The 12,462-nt window shown below is 42.7% G+C and overlaps 1 protein-coding gene across 1 annotated transcript; it reads left to right on the top strand.

Annotated features, from left to right (window-relative positions):
* The first annotated feature begins 4,175 nt into the window (after positions 1-4,175).
* LOC143853984 (uncharacterized) lies at positions 4,176-4,874 on the top strand. The gene has a single exon (XM_077363676.1). The coding sequence runs from the start codon at positions 4,176-4,178 to the stop codon at positions 4,872-4,874; it is 699 nt and encodes a 232-aa protein (XP_077219791.1).
* Positions 4,875-12,462: the final 7,588 nt, after the last annotated feature.

Raw genomic sequence — 12,462 nt, 5'->3', positions numbered from 1 at the left:
AAATGTTATTGTCTCTTAAACCTATGAATTTGACTTCTCCATTTATCTTATTTTTAACAATGCATTTATCGGGATTGAAGACAACTTCAAAACCATTATCACATAATTGACTAATGCTAATAAGATTATGGGACAAGCCATCAACAAAGAGTACATCATGTATGGGAGAGGTAGAGTTACCTATGGTGCCTTCACCTTTGACTTTTCCTTTCTTATCATCTCCAAAGGTAACTTCTCCACCATCCTTGAGTGATAGGGATGCGAATTGAGTGAGATCTCCGGTCATGTGTCTAGAGCATCCACTATCAAGGTACCATGTGTTCCTCTTGTTGTGGCTTTTAAGGCATACCTACATAGGAATAGGCAAGTGAGATCCCTTAGGTACCCAAATCTTCCTAATCTTGCTATGTTCATTTGTTTTCACTTTAGAGTTCAATTTGATCTTATCTTGTTTAGCATGCAAGCAAGCAACTTTATAATGACCTAACAATCCACAATAAAAGCAAATTTTGGTACTACTAGAGGAAGTCTTTTCAAGTTTGTTTTTATAGTTAGATATTGTGGTATTCCATCTATGTCCAAGTCCACTTTTGTCACTTGACATTCTTTGAAGATTTACAAGTTTATCCAATTTTAATGAACTATTTTCAAATTTTTCAAAGAGTTTCTTGAGTTCATCATATTCAAAAGATAGTTTACCGTTTTCATGCTTTAGTTTGTTATTTTCAATAGAAAGATTTTGTCGATTTTCATTCAAAGTCTTAATGGTAGCATTTAGCTTATGAATCTCTACTTTGCATTTTTCATTTTCATCATCTAAGAATTCATGATCCTTTTTTAACCAACCAAATTCTTTTGTCATGTTAGCAAGAGAATTTTCAAGTGATGCAATTTTATCAAATTGAATTTCAAGTTCATCATTTGCACTTTGTAAGGAATCTAAAACTTCTTGTAAGATAATGACATCATTTAAAGTGTTTACCTCATTGTTGTCGTTTGTTGAGGCCATGAAGCACACATTTCTTGCTAATAGGCAATCTTCCCCATCATTTTGTTCGCCTTCGCTTTCAATCTCCTCATCCCATGTGGCGGACATTCCTTTCTTGCCTTCTCTTCTCTTGAAGCGGTTGTTTGAAGTAGGTTCATTGTTGAGTGGACAATCCGGGCGAATGTGTCCAAGCTTCTTGCAACCGTAACATCGGGGTTGAGAAGATCCATCACCAACTTCTTCTTTCTTCTTGAATGGAGGATTGGTCCTTCTATTTCTCATGCCTCCCATGTTTCTTTGCAAGAATTTGATCCTTCTTGTTAGGAGAGCTACTTCATCCTCGATGTCTTCCTTTGCATCTTCACTTTCACCTACATTACAAGCAAAAGCAATTCCTTTTCCTTTTTCGATTTTAGTTTCGATTTCGGGTGCTTTTGTTTTGAAAATCATTTCATGTGTGATCAAGGACCCTATAAGTTCATCTAGGTTCAAAGTGTTCATGTCCTTGGCTTCGGTGATTGCGGAGGTTTTGGATTCCCAAGACAAAGGTAGGGACCTAAGAATTTTAGGTACTAAATCTCTATTGGAAAATTGTTTTCCAAGTCCCCTTAATCCATTTACAAGATTGGTGAATCTAGTGTACATGTCGGCAATTGTTTCATCGGGTGTCATTTGAAAAAGCTCGTATTGCCGAAAAAGATGGTTCATTTTAGATTCTTTAACTTGATTGGTTCCTTCATGGGTGACTTCTAGAGTGTCCCAAATTTCCTTAGCCGAATTCAAATTTGATACTCTATTGAATTCTCCGGGAGATAGAGCACAAATGAGAGAATTCATGGCTTTGGCATTATAATTCGAAGCTTGTTGTTCGGCTTCGGTCCAATCATTTAAATTTCTTGTGGGTAGGATATATTCATTATTAATTGCTCTCCACATTTGATAGTCTTGAGTTAAAAAGATTTTCATTTTAGTTTTCCAAAAACCATAATTTGTACCATCAAAATAGGGTGGCCTAGTGTTTGAATAACCTTCATGATGTTGAGGGTAGTTTGCCATTTTTGAATCTTTACTCTAAACCGGTTAGGGTTTTCAAAAAAAATAGAGACGAGGCTCTGATACCAATTGAAATACTCAAGAGGGGGGGTGAATTGAATTTAACTCAATATTAGGCCTTTTGAAAATTATCTATAAACCCTAATTGGAATTTTTCTTCACTTAATTAAATATTTGGTTAGTGCAAATATAATTGAAAGAACAAAGTGAAATGCCAAACCAAAACAATAATGGAAATGCAAGAGTGAGAAATGACACACCGATATATATAGTGGTTCGGCCAACGGCCTACTCCACTCTACTCAAGGTCGCACTTGAGGGATTCCACTATTGGAGACCTCCACGATGCCCGGCTCCGAGGCGGTTACAATTCCAAGGGATATTAAACAAGGATGCCCTTACACCTTTACAAAGACTCTCCTTCTCCGCCGAGTTCTAAGCGGTTGCTCTCTAGGGAATTAAAAAGGGAATGCCCTAGCCACCTATACAAGATTTGAAAGAGAATAGCTTGGCTTCTTCTTGAAAGCTTGATGCTCTTTGTAGACCCTTGATTGCTCTTCAAAGATGGTGATTTGCAAGTGAAAGCACTACTATATCCAAACTCAAAAGATTCACAAGTGAAAGGCAAGTTTGGGATGAAAAACAAAAACTCAAGCTAAAATGGATTGCAAATGTTTTTGATGCTTAAGGATGTTTTTCAAAGATCAAGAGAGAGAAAAAAACTTCTCTACATATTGTATTTATAGCCTCTCCAAAGAATATGACCGTTTGGGGGTGGAAATATCAAAATACAAGAATTAATTCGAATCCCAACGGCTATATTCTGAGCTGTCGCAGGGTTCTCGGAGTTTCGAGAATCATTCTCGGAGTTCCGAGAATTCTCGGAGTTCCGAGAAATATTCTCGGAGTTCCGAGACAACGACCAGAAGAAATAAAATTTCTACTGGACCATTTCTCGGAGTTCCGAGAAATTTTCTCGGAGTTCCGAGGGAACTCTCGGAGTTCCGAGCTCGGAGCTCCGAGAAAAATTCTCGGAGTTCCGAGAAGCCTAAAAATCCGCAGTTTTCGAGTTTTATTGCTTGTTTGATTTTTAGCTTTTGGAACTCAACTCCTATGGTTATTTTGGAATGTTTATGAGGGTCCCAACATGTTGGTCCACCACATAACCATTCACTAATGCATTTTAAGTTCTTAAGTGTTCTTTGAAAACCAAGTTGAAAACACTTTGAAAAACGTTTTGCCTTGACTTGAAAATCTAAAGAGAAAGGATGTACAATGATACCTATGTAGCTTTCAACTTCTCTTTAGTCTTGGTCTTCAATTGATCTTCCATCTTGTGTATGCTTGCTTGAGAGATGAGGTGAGCTTCACTTAGCTCCTTTGACTCTTGTATGGGATATCTCCAAGCATGACCATGTTGTGTGTTGGTTTCTTCAATGATCAATCCTATCTCAAACACAACACTTCAAAGCAAATTGATTAGTATTCAAAAACACAATCAATTATGTTTAGAATCATCAAAACAAGATAGGAGAGTAGACCCTTGGGCCTTACAGTAAGGGAGAAGTTGAAAGGAATGGGGGAAGTCAAAATTCTCCAGGTGCCACGAGGCATGAACGATTGCACGGACGCCCTCTCCAAAATGGTCTCTAAAGAGACCCATAACTTTGGTTCCGTGTACACAGAGATACAGCTTCACCCCAGCATCGATGAAATGCAAGTCTTGGAAATCTCGGCGGGGCCAAACTGGATGGATCCCATAGTACGGTACCTGAAAGACGGGATATTACCCGAGGACAAACTGGAAGCCCAGCGACTGATCGCAAAGGCCGCCCACTATGTACTCCACGGATCCAAGTTATACAAACGGTCGTACACTTGGCCATACCTCCGATGCCTGGTACCCTTCGAGTCAGAATACGCACTACGGGAGGTACACGAGGGAATCTGCAAAGACCACGGAGGCGGAAGGACTCTAGCCTAGAAAATCATAAGACACGGCTATTTTTGGCCTACGATCCTCAGAGACGCCTAGGAATTCGTCAAAAAGTGCGGCCCATGCCAGAGATTTGCCATCACCCCCCGTCAGCCGGCCACCCCCTACACCTCAGTAGCAGGGTCGCTGCCCTTCGCCATGTGGGGCATGGACTTACTCGGCCCATTCCCAAAAGCCCCAGGAGGGCATACAATGTTATATGTGGCCATCGATTATTTCACCAAGTGGGTCGAGGTTAAAGCTGTGGCAAGACCAAACTCTAAGGCAATAGAAAAGTTTTTCTATTATGACGTGGTCTGTCGCTTCAGCATCCCAAAAGTGATTGTAACGGACAATGGACCCCAGTTCGCAAGTGCTGAATTTTGCAAGTTCTGTGATAATCTGAGCATTGAACACCGGTTCGCCTCCGTAGCGCGCCCTCAGGCCAATAGACAAGTAGAGGTAACCAACAGGATCCTACTCCAGAGTCTCAAAAAGCAGTTGGGAGAAGCAGGGGAAGTGCTAGGTGGAGGCGCTCCTCAGCATCCTCTGGGCCTACTGGACAACACCGCAGGCCGCGACAGGGGAATCTCCCTTCAGCTTAACCTTTGGGGTCGAAGCGGTCATCCCTATAGAAATTGCCTCTCCACTTTCCGCATAGAAAACTATGACGAGCATGAGAATTCCGAGCCCCTCCGGAACACTCTCGACCTTGTCCTGGAAAAGAGAGAGCAGGCCGGTCTCCAGATCGCCTCCTACCAACAAAAGGTGGCGCAATACTACAACTCCCGCGTGAAAAAGGGCTCGGTAAAACCCGGAGATCTGGTATTACGGCGAGCAGAGGTATCCAACCGCTGAAACTCCTGAAAGCTCGCACCAAAATGGGAGGGACCCTACAAGGTCGCTCGAGCGCTCCTCCCCGGAGCCTATCAACTTGAACACCTCAATGGAACCCCAGTCCCTCGAAGCTGGAACATGGACAACCTCCGAAATTTTTATCAGTAAGAAGGAAGGGTAAGAACAGTGTTTTCCTTTAAATTGTTGCATGTGTTTTGTTTGTCTTTTTTTGTTATTTGCAGCACAAACCTATGTATTTCCTTTTGCGATCAATGAAATTGCATTTCCTCCTAAACTATGCGCATCTCCACTTTTCAGCCCATGATGTAAGCGGGACTAAAAGAACACAGGGAGTGAGACAGAGGTAACATCTGGGTTGATCCCCCTGAAAATACCCTAAAATGCTTCTTATGAAAAAAAAAGAGACCTATCCTTTTTAAAAGGCCAGGCAGGGCCCATCAACTCGAGCTGATCACTCGAGAGGAAGATGGCCTTTCCACAAACAAGATGCCCTAAGGTGACACCCCGCGAGGGCGCAGTAGAGGTATTCTTGCCGACGAAATTAGAAATCAACAATGTTCCATCAAGAAGAAACCTGCAAAAGGGCTCAACCACCCTATACAGTGTCACGTAAAATATGCAGGAAGCAAGTGAACCTTCCTTTCCAGGTTCTCCAAAAAAAAAAAAAGAGAGTGCAAAGAGTTATTACAGACCCATCACATCGACCTCAAACAAGCCCTTAAAGAAACAAGGTTCGCCGAAAATTCAAAAGTGGTTGCACTCACCACCTTACTGTCCTCCTGCGGGAGCTTCGGCGTCATTAGAGACGTTTGGAGGGCCACCAGATCATTAACCGGTTCCCCGGCATCTGCCGCCCCCTTGGGGAGGTCCTCCAGGACAGTCTCCTCGGCAACATGCAACAGCTTCTCCAGAGGGAAAGAGGGATCGACGTCACGAACACGCCGTCGGCATTCGATAAAAGCCTTTATCTCAACATCAACGCTAAACGCAACCGCGGCACTGAAGAACTCCTCAGAATCTCACCATTCCTCTCGTACTTTTACCAGCTCCTCAGCATGCGGCAGTCGGGCCACCAACAGGTTATTCTCCGCCTGGTCCCTCCCTTGCTCAAACATCTGGAGCTGCCCCTGAAGGTTCTTGACAGTGTCATCAAGCACCGCCTTCTCGGCTTGGGCCTTCTTGAGATCCTCGCTTAGCTTACGGATGCGCTCTTCAAAAGCACCCATCTCTGACTCATCCTTGATCATGTACTGCAGCATCTTCCTGGCATAACTCTGAGCCTGCAGAATCTCACCACAAACGTACCATTAGCAGTTCACCACATGCAATCTCAAGACAACAGAAGAAACAAAAGTCAACCACGCAATACTCACGCGGGATATAGAATGAAGGTACCGGCCCCCCAACGCCCTACGGGGGAAGTTCTCTAACTCGACCTCATCACCAGGAAGGACATTCGTCAACCCCAGCTCTACCCCAACCAGTGGATTCGAAAGGACACTGTCCTCAACACCAATCTTCCACTCCGGTAACAATGTGCTAGAACCTCCATTCTGTCCAAGAGCAACTTTGTCATGACCAACCCCTCTAGCTGGCTGGGCATGTCCTCTACAGGTACGGTGGGAGCACGGCCAGGCCGATCGGTTTTCCCTTGAGTGGCGAGAGGTGGAATGACCCTCTTGGCAGGAGGCTCCAACTCCTTAGAAGGAGATATTGTCGTATCTTTCACCCCAACCGAGCGGCAGGAGGAGCTAGATGGCACGGGCTCGAGAAGCCTGGCCGCCGACCGGTCTTTCTTTGCCGCGGCCATGAAACCGGAAGGAATCTTCGGCCGACCAGATGGACCCCTCGTCGCCTCCACCATGACCCCCTTCCCTTTGGCGACGTCATCGGAAGAAGACATACCTGTCACCAAACAAAAAAACAGCTTAGGAAAGAACACCAAAAAAGGAAAAACCTAGAAAAATTATTACCAAGGAAAGGGGCTCACCACGATGACTAGCTGAACTCTCCCCCACTTCCTCACCCGTCCAGCGGGCCCTCCTCTCTATAGCACCAAGCAGACCATACCTTCTCAAATTCCCCTCTCATCTAAACTCGGAAACATCAATAGCCTCCCCAGAGGCAAGCCTCTCCAGATCAGACTTGCTATAATCAGACTCGTTGGGGATGGACTTCCTTCGCCACTCGACAGAGCACCTCCAGGACCTAGGGAAGCCCCAACCCGCATCCGACGGAGGGATTATGAACACATACTCTTCTTTCCACTTCTTAATGGAAGAAGGCAAGTTCGCCGCAATCTTCACCTGAGGACGCTGGGTCGGTACAACCAGCTGTCCTCACCCTTCACCAAAGGGCTAAGGGCGATGCAACTCCTAAGCAGAGGGAGGGTAGGCTGAATCTTGTGAAGGCCGGCCTTGGCCACAAAGGCCAAGAGAGTGCGCCACGCACCAGTTGGGAGGGGGCCACCCGATAAAATTCGAGGGCCTTGACTACAATGCCCAAAAGCGGGAACCTAACCCCTGTCCTAAAAGCCTCCACGTAAAAAGCCACATCCTCCTCCGTAACACCCTCACACACCCCATCCCGAGAAGAAGGGACCCTAATCCCGTAATCATCAGGAATGTGATACTCCTTTCTAATCCTCTTCGCCGCCCCTTTCTCCAAGAAACTCTTGCACGACGCCACCCGACCAGGGCGGATGACAGCACCGGACCTGATATCCCTAATCTCCTCCTCGCGAGTAGAGGAAACTCGAGCGAGGGGTTCAGAGGGACCGGTCCCCGATGACGAACCGGAAGCCCCAGGACTATCTTCCAACTCCCTGGGCATCTGTTCATCTCGAGAACTGCCACCCCCGCCTTTTATGAACAGCCTTCTTTTTCTCGGCGGGGCCCTCTCCACTACTTCTACTGACTCATTAGATGGACTTTGAGAACCGGTTGCATCAGACATCGTAAAATAATCAGAAATCAGTTGAAACAAAAGGCACGGAACTCACCGGTGCGAATAATGAAGAGGAACAAAAACCAGAGAAGAGTTGACGAAGATCGCCCACCGGACAAAATCGCCGCAGAGAAAAGCCTACTTCACCCAAAGAAGACGAAGAAATAAGGCGAAACAATCCCTAAAAAGCCTACTTAGCTAGGGTTTTGACACGTGTCGTTCAACCTCCCTCCCTTTCTGTAAAGACCCGGCCCCACACGGGCCTAGAAAGTTAATAACCTTAATTAAATCTGGACCGTAGATCCCTAGACAAAAAAGCACAGTGTATTTTCAATTTTTTTAGTATAACCAATTTTTTGGGCATTAGATCTTGTCCGTTCGACATGATTTTGGTCCCGGTAGATGGGTATTTCGAATACCTATCAAACGGACCCAAGATTTAGCGATTCGGACTTGATTTGAGTAAGTTATGACCTTTTTTCTATTAGGGTTAAGCATAGTTACGAGTTTTGTCTTATTAGGTAATTTTTTAGGAGTGCCAATATTAAAATTTAGTATTTTTCTTTTTAATTAAGTTAAGTAATAAGATAAAAAGTAAAGAAACCTAGAGAGACTAGGAAACTAACTAACTATTAGTAGTTGATTAGGAAACAACTCTAAACAAAAAGGAAAGCTAGATTTTATAAAAGACCCTTCACGTGGTTCTCCCCTCTCACGCACACCCAAACCATAGATAGAGAGAGAGAGAGAGAGAGAGAGAGAACAGAGGGAAAGAGAAAATAGAGAAGAAGAGATCCTTGATGGCTTTTCAAACACTTTGATCCATGTAAGTTTTTGTAATGATCTAGGGTTTGTTTTCTTTTAAAGATGAAAACCTAACGAGAAAGGATCTTAAAGATTGATAGAGATAAATGAAATCTTAATCTCTTTCTTTCGAATAAACTATAGAAACAACTATTTTCTTTCGAATATAAATCTAGAATACGATATATGTTATGAACGTAATTTTTCCTTTCGAATTGAAATTCCTAGGTGGTCTTTATAATAAAGATGATGGTCTTCTTTTAGATAATTTATTGAGTGATGTGTAATATGGATAATATCATTTTTTTTAAACCAGCCCATGTGTGTGGAATTGAAAACCCTTAAGTGGCTGACTTTTTGCATGTTTATACTAGTATCAATTTTATATCTTATAAAAAAATCAGATTTATATGTTTATGAAATTTTTTTCAAGAAATTCCTCATGTATGCTTACTATATATATAGGTTAGTGATAAATCGACTCCCCAATTGGATAAATCGACTCCCCATGTGTCTATCTCTCTCCTCTTTCTCTCTCTAACCTAGAGGAGAGAGAAAGACACATGGGGAGTCGATTTATCAATTTGGGGAGTCGATTTATCACTCCCCTATATATATATATATATATATATATATATATATATATATATATATATATATATATATATATATATATTAGATCTATATTCTTAGATAAACAACCATATGTGTAAAACTTATGGGAAATATCAGCTGTTTTGATAAAATATCCCACATGTGTAACTTTTTCCAATGCTTTAAGTATGTGGTTTAAAAAAAAACAGCCCTCACGGGTAAACATCGTAAAAATCAACCCTCAAAGAAAATAATTAAAGAGTTATTGATGGGTTTTTTTTTAGAAAACAGCCCATAAACTATTGATATCACCCAAAGGTAATTATAAACAAAGATAATTAAGAATAATAAAAGGATATGGTCTCACATAAGCCTTAGATGTGTGTGTGTCACTTGAAAATATGGATTGAGGAAACTTAGAATTTGGTATATCATTGTGTTTCAGATTCGGTAGCAATCCCTACTCAGACATAGAGGATTTCTTACTCTTTCACATCCCAAATAACTAAGGTAGGTGACGGTAACCTAAACTTGTACTTTTGAGCAATGATTGATTTATATGCATGCAATGAAATTCTTAGTAGACATAGAATTGTTCATGATAATGATGTAGTTAAGATGATTGTTCCTTATTAATATGCATCGTGCTCTCATGTTTTATTATACTAGTAGCATGCAAATGTTGAAAAATGATGCTATGACAGTAGCTTGTAAAAGATGAAATGTTATGATTCCTTGTTAAAGGAAAAAGGAAAAAGGAAAATGTGGGAAGCAATAAAATTGCTAAAAATGTCTTCAAGATATTGGAAAGAAGAAAAAAAGGATATGGATGATATGCCAGTAAAACTGATAAGAGACAGAGACATTGGAAAATAATTTGGTGGATTGGGCAGAGGTATGAGTTGTCCAGGAATAATGAAATTCCGAGCCGGCCTTGGATTTTAGCGCACCCCTCCTTGGCGGTAAATGCATCCTCTTAGACCATGATGTAAGGAGGCGGAGTGGCTATTAAGCATGTCGTAAAAATTCCCTCATGCCCACTACCTGTAGACAAGGGTAGTGGACGTATTGGGGGCGGGACAACAAGCTAAGGGAGCTTGATTGTCTTGGGTGAGTAGTCTCATGCATTAATAATGATAATAACAAAATATATATTTCTCACTTGTAAAATGTTGTTGTGTTGCTAGAATAGTAGTTTTAAATTGATTTATACCATAGCATGTCCCCTATTACCGTTCATGATTTCTTTAGAAATAAATTATGTTACATGTTCTCTTATAGAATTAAGTTGTAGGCCTTTAAATTCAAGAGTTGTTTAATTGTATTTGTTTAGGTACTAAATGAATCTGCATAGTTCTTTGAACTAACACCAAAAATTCCCACAGGTTTTGCTACAATTGATGATATTGAGACAAATGCTAATGAAGAAATCGAGAAAAAAAAGGGGTGTGCAAGAGCAAGGATAGAGTAATTGGTGTGGCCGTTTGGCCTTGGCGGCTATTCGTCTTATTCTTAGTTTGTTTTTGTCTTTGGTAATTATGTCAAATACTCTTTAGTAAGCTTTTAAATCAGTTTTCAAATTTGTAAAATAAAATAAAAATTGTTGTCTTTTATTAAAGATCCGGGTCTAGAGTTCTTTGAAAATCCGGGTCGTTACACTTTCCAATCAGATGGGACGTACACACGTGGCGCCGGTTGGGGAAATCGAGGAAACTGCTGAAAATCGAAGCGTCATTTCTTGCAGCTAAAAGACATTTCTACCCCTACCACTAACTTCCCGAGCAAGTTATCTCTACAACGTTCCCGCCTAAAACAAGGTGAAACGTCATTTGAAGCATCCTCCCCGAACTTGGCCCCACCTGATGAAGGAGAGGGCTCGAGTTTTAAATCGCCCAACCATGCCCGCGATAGAAAGGGGTCGGAACCCAGCAAAAGGGTCCGACATACAATTCTACCAGATGGAAAATACCAAGTACGGTAGGAAATGTCCCGGAACCCAACACAAGTGTTCGACACACAATCCCACAAGATGGAAAATACCAAGTACGGTAGGAAAAGGCTCGGAACCCAGCACAAGGGTTCGACATACAATTCCACTAGATGGAAAATACGAAGTACGGTAGGAAAAGGCTCGGAACCCAGCACAAGTGTCCGACATACAATTCCACCAGATGAAAAATACCAAGTACGGTGGGAAAAGGCCAGGGACCCAGCGCAAAGGTCCAGCAGGGCCATTACAATCCCACGGAACAAAAAATACCAAGCACAGGAGAAAGGGCTCGAGTCCCATAACAAAGGCCTAGCCTTACTACTACCACTCTACTTAAATAAACTTAACTACCACACAGATGGGAAAGGAAGCATAAGAAACAGGTCAGAAGCACAAAAAGAACATGTTCGTGATTGTTTCCTTTTGGCTTGCAGGCCTACAAAAAAAGTGGGGGAGAAACACAGGGCACGCAGGCTCGGGCCCCCAGGACCCCCAGTACAAAAAAAAAGAAAAAGAAAAAGAAAAGAAGACAGAAAAAGAGGAAGCCCGGCCCCTGAGAAGCTGACCTCCCGTCCTCCACCCCCAAATCAGCCCGAAGGACTAGGGGTGGACTTCTCTTCCAGAGAATCCTCCTCCTCCTCCCAGGAGCTCTGCAGTAGGGGATCCACCTCATATTCGAGCAACTGCTCGCTGAGAGCATGGACTTTCCTTTACAACTCCTCGTTTCTCCACTTCAAGTCCTCAATTTCCCTGTCCATTTTCAAGACCTGGTAGCACAACTCCATCCCCTGCCGATAGGCCTTGGAGAAAAAAGACCATTCATTCGCAACATAGGAACGAGAAGACTTGTCCTTGCTAGGCAAGGAAGAGAGGCGGAGAGGGGGAAAGCCTGGAGGAGGGCCCGGATCCCTCATGGCTTTCTTTCGATGGGCTATGAGGTCTTCCTCTGAGTCAGAATATAGGTCGGCGTCACTTAAAGATTCCTGAGAAAGAGGGGCCTTGTCCCTAACCCGCGAAGAAGTGCCAGTGAAAGATTTGGACATATTGTCAAAGAAGGAGAAGGTGCAGAAAAGCAATATGTCTAAAAGGTGAAAAAAAAAACCTTCCTTTATAAATCCAAAGAAAAACCCTTGGGTTAGGAAAAGAAGTGACTTACCCTATGTGTGTCCCCCTCCTATTGGATGACCGGATAATGCTACATAATGGCACTACAATTTCTCGGGAAGGGACCGCCAAACGGAACAGCACGTCTCC

This window comes from Tasmannia lanceolata, unplaced genomic scaffold (genome assembly GCF_043159265.1).
Source record: "Tasmannia lanceolata isolate RefF3 unplaced genomic scaffold, GAP_Taslan_0.1 ptg000020l, whole genome shotgun sequence".
NCBI lineage: Eukaryota > Viridiplantae > Streptophyta > Magnoliopsida > Canellales > Winteraceae > Tasmannia > Tasmannia lanceolata.
The sequence above is the reverse complement of the archived record's forward strand: the minus strand, read 5'-3'. Positions and strand labels throughout refer to the sequence as shown.

Excerpts from the sequence above, each read along its gene's own strand:
- LOC143853984 (XM_077363676.1), top strand. The coding sequence starts at position 4,176 with ATGTGGGGCATGGACTTACTCGGCCCATTCCCAAAAGCCCCAGGAGGG.